At 39.8% G+C, this 17869-nt stretch overlaps 1 protein-coding gene across 3 annotated transcripts in view; it reads left to right on the forward strand.

Annotated features, from left to right (window-relative positions):
* The window catches only part of ZNF804A (zinc finger protein 804A), a 170678-nt gene extending 161547 nt beyond the window's left edge, over positions 1–9131 (forward strand). For all 3 annotated transcript variants that reach the window (XM_072342444.1, XM_072342442.1, XM_072342443.1), the window contains one exon: positions 768–9131. In XM_072342444.1, the coding sequence (XP_072198545.1) occupies positions 787–4068 (3282 nt within the window). In that variant the 5' untranslated portion in view covers positions 768–786 and the 3' untranslated portion in view covers positions 4069–9131. The remainder of the gene's footprint in view (positions 1–767) is intronic.
* The last annotated feature ends 8738 nt before the right edge of the window (positions 9132–17869 follow it).

Below are 17869 nucleotides of genomic sequence, written 5' to 3' on the forward strand. Positions count from 1 at the left end.
ACCAGACTGATGTAGTTAGGTTCATTAGTCCTAGTGCTGAACAGTTCCTGTGAATCCCAGGGAAATGCCAGCTTAAGCAGTTTTTTTTCTTCTCTTTGCTTCCTATTAAGTCATATAGAACAGATGGGAAGAGGACACGAGATGAAGAACAGAAGTAGACAGTGATAAATTTTTTCTCTAGAGGGATGAATCACTTTTGCACTACTGTCAGCTGAAATACTTTTCCTGATATTATTTTTTCCATGAAATAAATGGCTGAGCTTGCAACAGGTCTGTGAACACAAATAGGAAGGGAGCTGCTGGGTGATTGCCTGTGGGTGGAGAAGCAGTCACTGGGATTGTGACTAAGAGGGAAGTGATCTTTGAGGTACTCTCCGCTTTAATATATTTGGCAGCACAAAGAAAGATAAAACCTCAGCTGTTTGTAGTAATAGTGGCATAACTGTGATGGTGTACAGGGAGAAGAAGCGAGGTTTCTAGGGAAATATATAGTCCTTTATTAGTTTAGCAACTGCATTCAGGAAGATTCAACTATGTAAGAACATTAGCCCTCTGCCTGATGTCCACGGTTCCTCGTATGAAGGAACTGTGGATCAAATATTTACCTTTTTAAACAAATCCTATAATGAAATAAGGTACTTTCTAAATTCACATGTCCACAGATTCTTCCTCTCTTCTTAAAAATCCTTTCAGTACCAATGTAACCCTTTGTGTATGCCTGCAGTTCTCTGAGAGATACTTACTCTGATTCTTGTTTGCCTTCCTAGTGCTCCTGGAAGTGGACCGATGTTCAAATCCACGACAGTGACTGTGCGGGATAATTCCAGCGATAGCCCACAAAGCGCTGCCATAGATTCTGCCAGCACGCAGGATTTCAGCTGTACGCTGATGCACAACGCACCGAATTGCAAAGATGCTACTTCAGATATTTCTTCCACTCCTGAAAATGCATGTAGTAATGCATCTGGAGCTAACAGATTTGGAGATCAACTTCACGGAGCTCAAGGACATAGAGTTGGGTTCTCCTTTGCTTTTCCTAAGAAAGCAGTAGTCAAACTGGAGTCTTCAGCTGCTGTTTTCTATGAATATAATGACGAAACGTCTATGGAGCACGGACTTAACAGAAGAAGCAGATTTATTCCAGGAGCTTATAGTCTTCAGTCTCCATCAGCAACAGAAATAGTCCTGTGTCCTGAGGAGAAACAAAACTGTTTGCACTCACTGGTGGAAAAATGCCCTGACGCAGCAGAAGATCCTGAAAATCAGGAATCAAAAGAGCTAATCAGCGAAGAAAACAGAGAGCTAGAGAACCCTGTATTAATTCCTGCTGATTCCAATTCTAAACAGCTAGTGTCTTCTGACATGGAGGGCTGCGATACTGATGTCAGTACTGTGGATTTACCAGGTCAGACTCTGTCTGTGGCTGTGGACAATGCTGAAGTTCTGCCCCTGGACTGCAGCAGTTGTCAGCTGCTGGGAAATGGAGCTGTTGCTCAGGCTGCTGTGGAGGATTGTTCATCTCTGCCGCAGGACCCTGCTAAGGATAACGGTAAAGACGGGAACAGTGACTTACTCATGGTTGAAACTGAAATAAAGAAGCTGGGGACAGAGACATTAGTTCCATCCCATTCTGAAGATGGCACTAGAGTCCTCCAGACCAAACTGGACACACGCAAGAGATCTTGTGAACCGTTTGTTCCTGTTCTTAGCAAACACGGATCGAACATTCTTCAGTGGCCATCAGAAATGCTAATTTACACCAGTACAGACCCATCCATTTCTTATAGCTGTAACCCCTTGTATTTTGATTTCAGGTCATCAAAAGCAAGCGATAGTCAAGAAAAACCCAAACATCAGGCAGGCGTACCTAATTTGCACCATACAATTGAATCCAACCATAGCTCGGTCTCAGTTTTTACAAAGAAGCCCACTTCAGAATGTGGTGATCCTGCAGCAGAAATAGATAAAAATGTGTGTGACTATACAATACCCCTTGTAAGTGACGTTTCCCTCATCAGAAGTTCTGATCTTGCAAAATATCATAATAAAGTGGCCTTGGGTGAATCAATCAGGATTAAAAAACTAAAAAAGCATCACATTTCAAAAAATCACTTACGACAAAATGCTGTGGTAGATGAGAAGCATAGCAAAGTTTGGATCAAAGAAAGTCGTGAAAAATGGCTTCACAAAAGTAGGAAACGGAGAAGGAGAAGAAAATTATGTCATTGTCATCACCATCATTATCATCCTTGTGGGGAAGCAACAATTGCAGACATGGAGATTTCCTCGGCAATAGAAAAGGAAATGAGTTACAGAGATGAAAATAAACATCAGCACCTCCAAAATAATCCAGAGAAGTGCAGATACGATGCAGGGAATATCTGGACAGCTACAGATGAGGTACAGCAGTCTCATCAAAAAGCTGATACTGAAAATGGTCATAAAAGAGTTATGGCTACATCAGGTCACCTCCATGGCGGCAGAGGCTTATGTGACATCTGGCTTACAAAAGGTAGGGACCAACACAGCTGTTGTAAACCTCTGCATAGAAAGAGAAAAGCAAGTTCGCGGAGACAGCTGAGGCAGCTGGCTCGGACTTGTAGGAGGCACAATTGCTTGTGCTCGAAAACCTGTTGTAGCTGGAAAGTCAGGAGGTTGAGCTGCAGCCCGGAGAGTAAATGTTTAGGGCACTGCAGTGAAGAAAAGAGTCCAGGTCACCATCAGTCCATCAAGAGAGGTTACAGCTTCCTGACAGATGAAACGGAAAGCTCCCACAGGAAGCGGAGACAGCACGCCTATTCCTGTTCGTCGGATGAAAGTTCATACGGAGAGGCGTGCTTGGCAGAGGAGTATTTCAGGCAAGTGAGCGCTTCAGGTATGCATCACAAGGCAAAAGGAAAACACAGGAGGAGGAAAACTAAAATCAGTCATGTATGCGTTGACAGTAATGAGAGAAGTGAGGCCTCCAGGCCTTGTAAAGAAAACTCCACGAGTTCTACGTTAAACATTTTGGGAGAACTCTTGACTCAAGACAACACAGAGGATACTATCATGAATTCCAAAGCTGATCTTGCAGAAGAGAAAGATGAAACTATGCAGCTGGAAGAAAAGAAGGCACCTCTGCCTATGGGTGGTGCGCATGTTCTGGAACAAGACAAGGCAACAGACTATGCAGCACCAGAGAGCATGCTGGGCATGCTTTCAGACGTTGCCACGCATTGTGCCGCTGCTGTTCCTGAGCAGGGTGCTCCTGCAGCTGCAAGCACACAAGATGCTCTGAAGGATGAAAAGAAAAATGAGAATGTAAGCAGCCACGAAAGTCCATCTTGTTATAAAGCTCCACCACCAACCAGACATTTGGAACAAGCTCCCCCAAAATCGGTCCTTTGTCATTATGAGCTGCCTGAGTCTCTGCCACATGAGAAGATAAACGAGGTGACCAGTGACTGGGTACAGTGTGGCTCTGGTGTATTTAACAGCCCACCGCCATTGCCATTCAAAGAAGCACACCTCAACAGCCATACCTTCTTGGCTACGGAGCAGCTGATAGCCCCCTTCACCATTCCCGACCAGACATTGATATTCCCTCCAGATAACCACGAAAAATTCAAAGACCTCCCATCCGAGGCATACCAGCAGCTCGTGCAACAGAGCATGCTGGCCAACAAGGTGAAGTTTACCCTTCCTCCCCCAGCCATGCAGCCCCCCAGCTCTCCATTGCAGCCTCTGCCTTTGCAGCCACCGCTGTGCTCTACCTCGGTCACCACCATCCACCACACCGTCCTGCAGCAGCACGCTGCTGCCAGCGCGCTCAAAGCCCTCCAACCCCACCAGCATTTCCTCTCGCAGGTCCCGGCCCTTGCCAGAGCACCTTTACCTCATCTGCCCGTAGGGCCCAGGCTTTGCCCAGGGGGCCCCACGGCTTTTGTGGCCCCGCCGCACCTGCCACTGGTGCCGCCTTCGGTGCTGCAGCCGGCCCCACTGGCCTTCTCGCCGCTGCCGCACGCTGTGTTCCCCTCCCTGCTGTCCCCACACCCGGCCGTCCTGCCGCTGCAGCCCCTCTTCTAGGATGGGTTCTTGGGGGGGAAGGAGCCTCCAGACGGATGGACATGGGGTTCCTGGCACCCCTCGGCTTTGCAAGCGGTCCTGTGAAATAAACTGGTTGAAATTCCTCTTTCCTTGGAAAGTATTGACTGTAAGTATAGCGATGCAAACATCCATGTAAAGCTCAGACCTATCCTATAACTAAAGCACTGAATAATCTGATACCGATATGAACTATATATATAAGTGAAGCTCATGTCTTAGAATATGTATAATGTATATAAAATATATTTATAGTTCTATAACTTCTGTTGTAAAGTATTCACTTTTTGTTTTTTATCCTTGTGTATTTGCACCTATTTAATGTTTAGACAAAGCTGATGCACTATGTTTTGTACTATGTTCTCTGAAACTGTAAATCTAGTGACAAACTATCTCTTGCAATAAATTTTTGTTAACTACTTAAGTATATCAAAAATCTTTCATTATAAGCCTCACAGATGTCGTTGCTCTATGTTCTTCTGCATCCTCTACCCCTGCTGTGCTGGGATAATCGGGTTTCCTATCCTTCAGTGATTTATCACGGATGCTCAGAGGCTAATACCTTGAGGGCAGCTGTCTCACTGAGCAAGAGAGAAAGGGTAACAGATCCGTTTGTGTTAGCAGTTTGATGTCACCGTGACAAATTTTGCCTTCTTGTCGTCTTCTTGCACAGACTGCTGACTGTTGGAGCTAATCCCTTTTCTGCTAAACCAGAAAAAGACTGCGTAACAAAAATAACATCGGTGGTAGAAGAAAAAAGAACGGATCAGCAGTCGCTTGACTTGCAGGGGAATGTTTCTTACGATGAAAACATACAGCACAGAGAGCCTTATTTCCATCAAGCCTTCAGCTGATCTCCATTTCTCATGCCTACTTTTTGCACATGTGCAGGAAGGTCAGGAGGAACTTCTCACTGGGAATTTTGAATCTCACCAGGGGGATGGTTCAGGTTCTTACCTCGTTTAACTCCCCTATTACCTGCAGCACTGGGGTATTAAAAATATATAAGTGACATAGAGTAGAAATAATGATCACATGTTGCCGTTATTTCTGACTGTATTTCAGAGAATTCTCCCTACCTCTGAAGCCTTTTTATTGCTGATGAAACTCGACTTCAGCCAGAGAAATCATCTCATTCGTGTTAATGTGAGGTATTTCAGGCCCACACCGGTGAAGGCCCAAAATAAAAGCAAAAGTGATTGCGGAGCAGAGCCAGCTCTGTGAGTTAAAATGAATTCTAGCCGCGTGAGTGAAGCTAAGAATTTGCAGCATGACCTTTAGTGCTAGATGTAGACCCTCCATGATAAAAGGTAGGGGTTAGCTCTCAAGTTACTTACTTCTTTTCACCTTTTATGTATTATAATAGAATTATATATGGTTAAATTGAAATAGTAATTTTGGAAGGTTATTAATATGCATCACATATTATCTATTCAAAAAGTATTATTATAGCCTAAAAGATATTGATCTGGTTATTATTTTCTGCATCTATAGCACTAGTGCTTACCTTTATCAATACTGGAAGTTTTAGTACAATAATGCATTAAAACTATAGCAAACAACATCTTGTCAACTCTGATCATAGTGTGGGATACTCAAGCCATTAGAAAGGGCTAAACTACGTTAATAAGCAAAAAGTTGACAAGAAAGAGCAGATGAATGGCCCGGTCATGGATCACTTCTCAGAACCTGCCTGATGCTGCCTCGGAGCAGGATGTTACTGGGCATCCATCTGTATGATGCTGTTAAGAGGGTTAATTTTCTCTAGCTTGTAATTTCAAGTGAATGCCCATTTCTAGTTATCTGGTACCTAGAAAATATGTAAGTGACTTTATTCTGCTGCTTTGTTTAAAGAGTAAGCCTGCCCAATCTATATGTCTCACTACTTTCTGCAGCAAGCAGGCTACAGGCCATGCTGCTCAAACACTGGAATTCATATCTGAAGCTTGAAGGGGCCTGCTTGCTGCTCAGTCCCCTGCCTTATAGCTGACCTATGCTGGCTTTTGTGTTCCTCCGCTCCTCTGCAGGAGTCAGCATGGGTATCCCCTTGGATCCTGATGTCCTGTCAAAGAAAGCAATCTGATAATACACACTGGATGACAAGTAACAATGTAGGACGGTAGGATGGTTGTGGTTATACACGATCCCTATCACTATATTTTTATGTGGCAGAACTTAAAGAAAAACACATTTCAAATACTCAGTTAATTGAATAAGTTTAGGAGTCAGGGATTAAAAAAAAACAACGTGCATTCAAACAGCTGTGCATCTTACCTTTTCCCTGCAATTTAAATTAAATATATTCCATTTTAAGGTGTTAATAGGTTTATAACATTGCATAATTATTTATTTACTGTAGTTGCTTTCAGTAGTGTATAAACTTAGAATAAAAGACCATCAAATGTAATCATTTGCTAACATGGTATTGCCTTCAGTTCCAGAGCTGTTAGTATATGTGACATCATATGTAAGAGCAAAACAATACAAGAATAATTCAAAGGTTAAGTTTAAAATTGAAGGCAGTAATTTAAACGAAGAAATAAAATATCATTTTGAGTTTAATTTGTTGTTAAGTATACAACTTACAGTGAGTTACATCACTGTAGCTCCATTTCAGCATTTATCTGGTATTTTAGATTAAATGTATATTTTTTATTCTACAATACAGAAGTCTGCTTTGTAAGTAAACATCATTTCAAAGGATAAATAATTGAATTTTTATCATTCTAAATAAGCTCCACCAGACTTGCTTACTTAATTTACTTTTGAATCTTCAAGTTTACTCAGAACTTCTATTTTTTTTTGTCTGTGTTCCTGTTCAGTTTGCCAGTTCATAGTTACTTGATTGCCTTCCTCATGTAAACAGGGAAAGTGATAATCCACTTTAATCCACCCAAATCACAGGAATGAAATCTTCAGACTGCAGCGATGACCCTAAATTAGGTGATAGGTTTTGTTAAGCGATCCCACAGAACAGTTCTGCAGAGAAATGATTGAGAAGTTAATCTGTTCCGCTGAGACGAGAAGTGTATCTTTGTCCTTGGGAAGCTGCAGTCGGTGCAGGCAGTGACCTTCTTGGAGCCGTACCATTTCTCAGGTAACATGAGCCATAGAGTAATGTCCTTATGGGATCTTTCAGGCATTAAGAATCATCATCGTAGTGTTATTAGCAGTTTGGTGTTATCAGTCACTTTTGTCTCATCTGTAAGTACGTAGAATGCCAATACCTAGGAAGGGCAGAAGAATTAAATTGTTCATTTGGTTTCATTTACAAACTAGAAAGCATGCAAGTTTTAGAAGAAGAAAAACCTTGAGATTCTACAGGAGTGAGCAATGTGCATAGAAACTGCTGACGACAAAGAATAAAAGAAATACCTTTGACAGAATATTACTGAATAGGAATGTTTGCTGTTACCATTTGCTTTATCCAAACAGCAATCAATTTACTATGAAGTAGTTTGTTGCCTTTACTTGCAGCGTTAACTTTTTACTGGTTTATAAACTTTTTGCACTCAAGGAAATTAATTTAGATGAGATCTTCAGACTATGCTTTAAAAGGCCATTGGAACATCTGTTTCTCTTTAATACATACTGTGTGGGATAGCATGCTTCCCATTTTTTCTGTTAAGTTCACTTTTTGTAATAGTACATCTTTTTCTGAATGCATCTTTTACATTATAATATCATTATGTTGATATGCTGCATCTAGAATCCAGTTTGTAAGTGTATTTGGTCAGATTCTGAATTGGTGCAAGCCAGCTCCTGACTTCAATGGCATTTTATTGCTTTGTGCTGGCTGAGCATCGTGAGTGCTTCAGTGTTAAAGATTTTGTTAACTTTCTCAGAAGAAGGCAATATATTACGACCACACGAATGTAGTTCTAAGACAGTTCTTTGTAATTAAGGTGGCAAATTTTAATCTACTGAGTGTTTCCACATGGTGCTCTGTCTACCTATTCTGAACCCCATACATCAATTTCCTGATTTATGACTGTCCATTGCCTAAAGACATGTATGTACCCAGCAGTGTACATATGTATGCAATATGCTCGCCTACTGTTAAATTATAAACTGTTAACTCTTTTTCTTCAAAGGACGTTTTTGCTGTGTAGAGATCATGTGGTATTTTTAAATTCAGATGAGTTATTAATGTGTATGTGGTTTTGTAGATCACTTTGGTTTATTGTTTACATTAGCTGTGACCTTGTATCTTATTTTAGTTATATCCTTCCTTTTCATCCTGGTTTCTGGAACTCTATAAAGTGTTCTCCTTTTCTGTTTGTTTCCGACTAAGATTCTCAGTATTTCTTGAAACGTGTATGTTTATGAATAAGAATCAGATTTTCTTTTTACTTTCTATTTTTTACTATTTTTTGGGGGGGGAGGAGGGGGAGAATAGAATACCAACTGTAAGAATAATAAGGCTTCCTGGTTTCGTTTCAAGGTTCTTTCTTATTTCATGCATTTTATATAAGGCTGGAAGAATCTCTACCGAGTCTGAATTTTGACCTATTGGTGAAACTCTGAAACCAAGGAATTTGAAGGAAGCTTTGCCATTAATGTAACTCAGGATTTATTTTGATCTGGGACATTAGGGCTCTTTATTTCTTGCAATGCCCTAACCCTGCTTTCAACTGAATGATAATTTCATGAGGTATTTTGAAAAGCACAACTCAGTAAGGAAGGCTTAATCCATTCTAAGTCGTTCTTTTACCTCCTTTGCTGTAAGGATATTTGTGTAATCAATGGCCATAAAGTTAACTTTAAAGTTTATTTTATATGTCATCTGTGCTTGGAAACGTGTACATGCACCTTCTATTCTGATACCAAAGAAGAAAATGCAGTTAATAAAAAACCTGGGTTTTCTACCTGTACAGGCTTGTTTAGAAGGTTTTAGTAAGCAGGACTCTGTTCATACCACATTGAGGTAAATTAATGCGTCAGTTTATTTTTGCTGGGATAAGATCAAAATGTGCAAATCCCTGTAGAGAAAAAAAAAGCATAATTAAGTAAGCTTCAAATGTGAATCTACGATGAGTATAATATTAATGTATGTTAATTAAAGAAGGATACTGTAAAATAAGCAGTGGTGTTTCTGTTTGCTATGAATGAGATTTCCAAGATTGTTTTGGTTTTTACTTAAAAGAAACAACGAACAGGCAAGGCCATTTGTAAATGGATCTTTTTAATGAATTGTAGGTGGTATGTGGGCACTTTCCCCATGGATGAGAAACAGCAGGTAAGTATAGCACATAACAAATCGTATACCTTCTAAAGAAACATCTTGAATTTCTAGTGCATTCGTATGCCAGTACTTGGTTTAGCCCAGTGAATTTGGGCTTGGGAATTAGGTCAAAATACTAAAAGGAAGTTCTACTTCAACTGGGCACGATACTCCTAATAAATCAGGGATCTATTTAAATTAGAATATTTGCACTACTGTGAATACAGAACAAGTGAAGCCTAGTTTATGTCAAGAACATTACTTGAAACGTAACTTAGGTTAATGAGAGAGGCAGCTTGACCCCAGACCTTCTTGTATGTGACACTGATATTTATGGCTATTATGGCACCATAGCTCTGGCAAAAGTGAGAGTGAAATCCAATCTTATGTTAAGAATAACTACTGAAATAAAGAGGAGGTATTGACTGTAAGACATTCTGAATAGAAGCCTGCAACCATCAGTGCCTGAATAGTACTTTTTGCTTGTGAAATAGTATTTGGAAATAGAAGTTCACTTGGGTTTTAATGGTGATGCTGTTATGTACATATACAAGTGTGCATGTGTGCTGTGGCATGCACATACCAGGTTACTGGTTCAGGATACTTCATTTCTAGACATAACTTAGCAATGAACTGTAGTGAACCAGTGGTGAGAATGGCTTCTTTGAGCAGGGCTGAGTGGAAGAAGCTATCAAGAGGGAGGAATAGTGACACAGTATGAACAGGGAAAATAGGTGATTACTGTATAATATGCTTCTTTTTTTCTCTCTAGCCTGTAGGAAATTTGTTTCAAAGTGTTTCATGTGTTTTTGTTGTTGTTGCTTTGCTTTTACTTTTTTTTAACTGTTTTGCTCCATTTTTATGCCCTTTTTTACTCATATTAGGAGTGCTGTTTTCCTCAGCGTGCCTTTTGGTAGCTGGTCTGTCAATCCATCATTTTGTTGGAAAAAAACAAAAAACAAAAGAACAAAAAAACAGTATGTAGAGAGATTTGCATACGGTTTGCTGTAAATAGAATCCCACATCCCTCTGGAGAGATTATTCAATAGAATGAGCCTTCTGTGTGCAAAGCAAACACGTTGCTCTCTGCCATTGCTGGCAGCTGCATAACTGCTCCCTCCTTCTGTTAACATGCTGTCCTCTAGAAGCAGAAGAAATAAAAGGGAAGGTGTTTTGATCAGCCAGCTCTGGTTTACCCAGAACTATGTGCAGAGGAACCTGCTGGAGAATTATCCGTGCTCTTCGCAGCAGAGTTATTAACTTAAGTACAATGAATGTCGCAATCACTGAATGTTTTCTGCTCTTCCCTGTGTGTGAATTACAGCCAGCTTAAAAGAAGCACAGAAGTGGAAATACCATGGAAAGGTGGTTTTCAGCAGTGAATAAGGCATTTAAAAAATTAGGTCCTACACTGCCTCATTAGTGATGGGCATGCTGAGCTCTCCAAATTGCAGACTTTCTGCAATGGAAGCTACTAAGAAATTACCAAATAATTGGGTGGGCTAGGAAATGAACTCCTAGTGAAAGATTACTGTCTTGTGGGCATCTGAGCAGATCCTTTGGTAGGACAGAGTGCAAGACCTGCTTCTTGTTCTCTTGCTCACGCTCCTGTTTTTACACTGGGAGGTGTAGAAGCTGGCAGTAGGATAAGAGAGCACGTATAGCCTGTCTGGAGCTGATGCATGGCTTGTGGGCATGTCCACCAGCAGACCGATGTCATGTTATCTGAAAGAGCTGTATCTCATACTAAGTTGCTGGGGTCCACTGAATTAAAGCAGCAATGGCCACATGTGGTGGAGGTCAATCAGGACTCTGCTCATGGGGTGGGAAAGGAAGTGCCTTGGAAAGGTAAGAGAAAGCTTAATCTAGGTTTGTTTTCATTAAAATGACATGGGTAATAGATATATTACTGGTTAAGAAAAAAAGGCAAAGCATTATTCAGCTTTTAAAAGCATAGTAAAGAGAAGTTTTGGGATAAGGAATATCAACCACAAAGCTACCATGAGGGAATTTTCAGATGCAAGAAATCAATAGTGGAGAATAAGAACAATATAACACTCATAATATAAGATGTCCTTAGACATACAGTATCTGTGTAACTTTAACCAGTCCGATCAGCCTTCAGCGCAGCACTGGGAGCACACGTGCAGCCCTGGGTTTTAGGAGTCATGCCCTATTGGAACCCACAAAGTGACTGGTAAACAGGGTGCTGTGTTAGACTTTGATTTCATCACTAGTCTTGAAGGACAACAGGGAATCCTTCACAAATCACTTTCTAGAGGAAAGCATAGTTGCTTTTGGAGAAAGAAAAGCAATCCAAGTTTGTGGAAGTAATGTTCATAGAGATAGATGGCAACAGGAGCAGCAAGATGGGTGAATCCTGAGGCACCAAGGGGACTAATTACCTGGAAAGGTTTCAGTAGCAAACACCTATCAGAACGTTTTTCACAAAGAGAGCAAAGCTGTGTAGAAACATGAGTGGAGACTGTCTGCAGCTGCACATCCGAGAGGTTCTATTTGGGATTTTAAATGCTTTTAGACTTTGCACTGCTGTATCACAGTGTGATGTACTATATCAAAGCTGCTTCTTTCCATCATTTGCCATTATCATGCAGGGTTTTGTAGCTTAACATAGCTGATAGATGTGATTTGACACATCACAAGGAGATGCGTCAGCAGGAACATCTGAAAACGACACAATTTTCTTAAATGCTGTGGTTACAAAAATGTCCTTCTTTGTGAGATATTTTAATATAAAAGTGTAAGCATTTTGAGGATGGCGCTGAGACCTCTTTCTGGGATATCTGGGGAAGTTCAAAGACATCACTTTGCAACAGGAAGAAATAATGAAGGATTAAGCAGATTTTACCAGACAGAGAGTTTTCTTTTCAGTACATTTTGTATGATTTTTGGCAACAAGAAAAGAAAATTCTTGTGGTCACCAGGGATTCTTTGTTTGTGGCCCCTCAGCTGTCTGAAATCCAGCAGTCTTGTAGACAGAGAAGGCTTCATAGAATAACTGGCAAACTGTGTTTTCTTCTTTATAATCCATAATGCATGGATATACATACTGTTAATAATTCATACTAATGGAGAGCTCTTGCCCAAGAGCTCATTTCTCTATCACAGAAAATGAATTGTTTAACAATGTCTGGGATAGATCTAATTAGATCTAAGTCCAGCTGTTATAGAACAGTTCTATCTACACAGTGCATGCTTTCATAAACAGTCACTGCAGTTTAAGAACAGTGAAAATAAGGAATATAAGACTATTTTAACAATATGCAAAGTAAATCTTTTCATTCTTTTTTTTTTCTGGAGCGAGAATACCAACTGCTCACAGTATCAGGCTGTTCTTCGATAGCCTTCAAGGCTGACGCTAGTGCTGCTGGAGATAAGCAGTAAGGATGAACTTGATGATAGACCGGACTTAAATTTGCAGGTAGGCAAAGCTCTGTTTTGGAGTGATAAATGTCTCAGCTGAGATGTTAGGTAGAAAGGAGTCTGGGACTGCTCAGTCCTGTGCTGTCACTAAGTGGAGAGTGGCTTTCAAGACTCGAACAGAGGGAGGCACCTACTGTGTCAGCAGCACTGACAAAATGCAGGGTAGGGAGATGGCAGTGGGTGTGTTGCAGAAGTGGGTAAAACCATGAAGAATGGGAAGGGGCCTTTACAGCAAAATACTGTGAATTTCCTCAGTCCTTTGTGTTAGGCAACTGTTTAATTTTTGTGTTTCTCAATATGAGGGAGGATTTTGTTCTTCCTTGGAAGCAAATAAAAATGGAAGACTCGACAGTGACTGAAATCTTGTTTTTCAAACCTCAGCTACTGAGATTTTCTTCATGAGAGTAGGAGCTCGCTCACCTTGGTAGTGCTGTGTGCTGCTAGATTCTCCCGGAGAGTGCCTTCCACTGAAGATTGCTTTTGGTCATCAGAAATGAGCGTATCCAGGTACCTGACAGACTGAGTTTCTCATGTTTTACGTATGCTCAGTTTTTCCTGTAGTTTCATGTATCTCTGGTAAAAATGCACTATTTCAGTCTAGAGTTCCTTCAGACTGAGATTATTTTTCATCACGATTTAGTTATAAATGTTTGTGTTCACTCTGGGGTAATTCCACTTATATTTTTTTTCTCCTTTTCTCCTAGATGATTACTCCTTATTAGTACACAGAATTATGTTTGTTTTGCCTCTGAAAATGAGGATAGGATAGGGGTCTTCTTCTTTTCAAGATTCTTTTAAAGTATTAACAAATAGGACCTAAAATCATGCTTTTTTTTCTGCTCATCTACAATACCTACATCTGATTGAGTTGCTCTGAATGTGTCTTTGTAGCTTGAACTACTTTGTCAGTACACTTTTGGTTCTGTGAATAATTATTTATCTCAGCAATCTCATGCTGAGGTCTGGGTAGTTCATTTTTGCAGACAAACTTTTCAACTCAGTCTATTTTTGACAGCTTTGTGGATCTTGGGGAATTTCCAAAGCCATTAAAAGGCTCTGAATGCTCCTTTGACTCTATGTAAAAAAAATACAACCACCTTTTGAATTTTCTTTTTCCACAAATCTATCACGCTGCTTATCAGTCTCATGAACTCAGCCACTTCCTCAGGGTTTTAGCATAATAAGCTCAACTCAATTCCCATTTCCTCCTAACTCTGTGGTCTTATGATGCTCCTTGTCAGGCGAATGTGATGTTTCTTAAAGCTACTAGTACCTCAGCTGTAGAAAAGGAAGATTAAAAAGGCGCTTCTCTTCATGGGGATTCATTTTGCAATGCAAAATGCAAAGGAAAGAAAGAAGTAAAAATACCCTCTCTTGCTTTTGGCTTGCACCTGAGGTATACAGCCTTCTAGTTGCATTTTGGGGGTTAGGAAAGGATTTCTGTTACTGCTAGACAGATGTGGACCTTAATGCACAGTGCAGAATCCTGAAGCTGTTCTTAGGCTGTGAGGAGTGCGGGTTGCAGATGTGATATTCATCTCAGTCACGAATGTGGTATGTAGCTTAGGACAACTTCTTTCCCTCTTTCTTCCTTTAGGAGACCGAGACAATTGCAATCACCTCCTAGTATAGTGGGTGCACTTACCTTCTAGTGCAGTATGAGTAGATGAAATGCATTTTATTAACTTCTACGTCAAATAACATTTTCAGGTAGAAAAAGACAATGTTTTCTATGTTAACAAACTGACTTTTAATGAAAAAAAAAAAAAAAACAAACAAAAAAAAACAACACCTCTATTAACATTATAAAAACTTCTGAATCTGTTTTAAACCAAACATCTATAGGTAGTATTAGGTGCAATTAATCACCTTTTTTTGATCATTGTTTCCCACACCATGAATAAAACGTGTCGTTCTTTTACATTACAATAAGGAAGTAGAATTCACGGTCAATTTTAGATTATAATGGATATTACCTTTTCCTGAAGAACGACCTCAAATGAATTAAAATGATTATAGAAACACACTTTCTTCAAGTTATTTCATTCATCACTCTGATGGGCTCATAACCCACAGTAACATTACGTAACAGTGTTGGTCAGGAAAAGGAAAAGAAATTAGGATAACAAACCTTGTGATTGAGGCTACAGGGAGGCATTCTACAGCAGCTCTGGTGGTGCTATTTGGACTCCTTGCAAGCTGTCCACAAGATGTTCTGTCACCCAGCTAGGACAGACATAGAGACAAATATTGTACAAATGAGTTTGGTCCAAGATTCTACTTACACTATAAATGCTGGCCAAGTTTTGTGGACACTATAGAACTTTAAAGTGATAATGCTCAATAATATCACTAATCTAACCTAAAATCAATTTTTTCAGTCCACGGCTTTTAGCCTCTGTCCAGTTAATGCATAAAAGGGAACTATCCACATGATAAAGCTCTGTCCCTTTTAAAGGACATGAAGAGTTATCCAGGTCCATATATATTTATCTTGATTTGATCTAACATGTATTGTGAAGACACTGAAGAACAGTTTTGACTGTTTACTAAAGTAAGAGCTCATTCCACTCTCACTAACAGTAAAAAGTTATTTTATGTAAATGGATATCTCTCCATGTCTTAGAGTGGTATTTTTTTTTTTTTTTCTTTTTCTATATATAATGAGAAAAATGTATGTTCGAAAACAGCCTGGAAAGAAGAGTGAAGTCAAACAACAGCAGATCCCAACAGCTGTCTGTGCTCATAGGGGTAGGGATGTATATTGAGAAAGCAAGCATAGAAAGCCTACTTATTGAATTATATCTAATCTTGCATAGCAGAAATTACAAAATATGGCTAGTTGTCCATTCAACCCAAATTCTGCTCAGCAAGTTAATAACAACCAAGAGAGCCTGCCTTACAGTTAATAGACTGGCAGATTTCATATGCAGTATGCTTTCTTTCAGTGGGATATAATAAATGTGCTTTCCATTGTTTGTGGGTGCTGCAGGTTCCTGATACAGTGCTATGCAGATCGATTTGGGTGGGTCTACTGCTGTGCCAGTAAAGGCAGCTGCATGCGAGCAGTGGGACAGTGTTCTGTAACATGTCCAAACTGCAAAATTGTACCTGATGATTGCTTGTGTAACTGGTGCACATAAGGTCTGTGCTAAATGATGTATTGAAACTCATAACCAGGTACAATTCAGTGCTCTTTAACTATCAAAAGCAAACCTGAATTTATCAGTGAGAGGCAGCTGAAATGCTTAGGATCAAGTTAAACAGTGCAGGAAATGTTGATCAGCGACATGGTTTACTTTTTACCACACAATATATAACTTTTACAAAATAAAATAACCCAAAGTGCTGGAGTGAAAGCAGTATCAAGTGATGAGCCAGTATTCTTAAAAACACAATCACCCATTTTTTTAAGCAAAAATTGACTTATTTATAGGTGGGCTTATGGCTGTTTGAATGACCTCAGAAGCCCATGCAGCTCATTCTCAGTAGTACATTTGAATGACATATTTTGATGTCTTCTATGAAGTACTTGCAAATAGGATATTTACAAGCCTGATATTTGGAAATAAGCTTTATCCCAAAAAGTTAAGAAACTTAATATGCACACCATCAAAATACAAGTCTTTTTTAGACATGTGTAACTTCTTGCCACCTTGTGCATGTTCCATAGCTGAAGGGCCTTGAACAATAGATAGGCCTTTCATGCCTATTGCATTCTGCTTCTCATCAGATTTACTCTGTCATGATTAATGTTTTCCCTTCCAGCCACCTTAATTCTTTTTGGAGTTTTAGGTGCGTGATCGCAGTTGCAGCTGTTATGAATTTAATTCTGATCTGTAAAGAGATTATACTCTAAGCAAACAGTTTCATTTTGACCATTTTAATCAATGGCTTTCAATTACATAGAGAGAGAACCTGATAGCTGTAAGCATTCTTTACTGGAGGGTAGATCCTAACCCTGTTAGTTATTCACAGTGCCTGTTATTCAGATGTCTCTGGTTTAAAATGCAAGCTCCAGAGTTGATGTTGTATCTACTAGCACATTTCAAGTGCAGGGTGTTTAACTAACAAAGGGATCTTAATAGGAGCAGCCGGGTAGGTGACCACTCTCCCTTGGGTGCACTGCCACAATACAGCATTGCATCTATGAAATGAGTGGTTGTTCTCTTTTCTCTCATCATCTCTTAGCTGCATTTTGTTTTGAAGATTCCTGATGGTGCTCGCCTCAATGTAGACTTAGACTTTAGACTCGTGAGCCATATATTGTACAATAACCTGCTTTTCTTGCCTTGTGTTTGGTTAGCTGGTTGGTTTGGTTTCTTGATCTTTTTTCCCCCCTGATTCACATTTCCGTTTACAATAATGTTCAGGCCTTCCATGTGTGCATTCCAGTGTAGGAATTGGGAAAATAACAGTGTAGCATTGGGAAAATAACAGTTGATCTTGGCAGCTTATAAGGCAAAATCTGATCTCATTAAAAACTATGTAGGCAGGACTTCACACGAGTAACTTAAGTTTAGCTTTTTCTTGTGAATTTCATAGTGCAGAGACAATGAGCAGTGAAACAAAGATGAAAATATCCTGGTTGAAATAATGCCTAGAAATCGTATTCACTCTGTGCCAAAGACATCACATGGTTGGTGTCCAGCAGAGCTCTTTACCAAGTGAATTCAGGTACATACGCTTTGTGAATTAGCAGAGAACTTTTTCTCAAGCATTTATTGGGTTTCCTCACAGCTACTTCAGGTTACACTGTAATAATTCTCTACAAGTAGCCTCACCTTCACAGATCATTGCAGGAACCTAGTATAGCTGCTTTTGTATCTTCGTGCAGCTCTGTACAAAGAAATCAATAAGTATCTGTGGCAGAAGGAATACATATTATATGTCTATCAAGACTGGTAGGTAAATTATAGCCATCTGTTGCATGGCAACAAAATGTAGCAGAATGTTGGTGGGAAGCTTCAACCCCTAACGCCATTTCACCAGCATCTCCTACTGGCCTTACGGGCCAACAGAATAAAATAGGAGGCAGTACTTTTGGAGCAGCCCTTGTGTCTGCCTGACTAATTTTCTGGTATAATAATATTCAGAGTAGAGTAATATTTTGTT

The sequence above is a fragment of the Excalfactoria chinensis genome, chromosome 7 (genome assembly GCF_039878825.1).
Source record: "Excalfactoria chinensis isolate bCotChi1 chromosome 7, bCotChi1.hap2, whole genome shotgun sequence".
In the NCBI taxonomy this organism is placed as follows: domain Eukaryota; kingdom Metazoa; phylum Chordata; class Aves; order Galliformes; family Phasianidae; genus Excalfactoria; species Excalfactoria chinensis.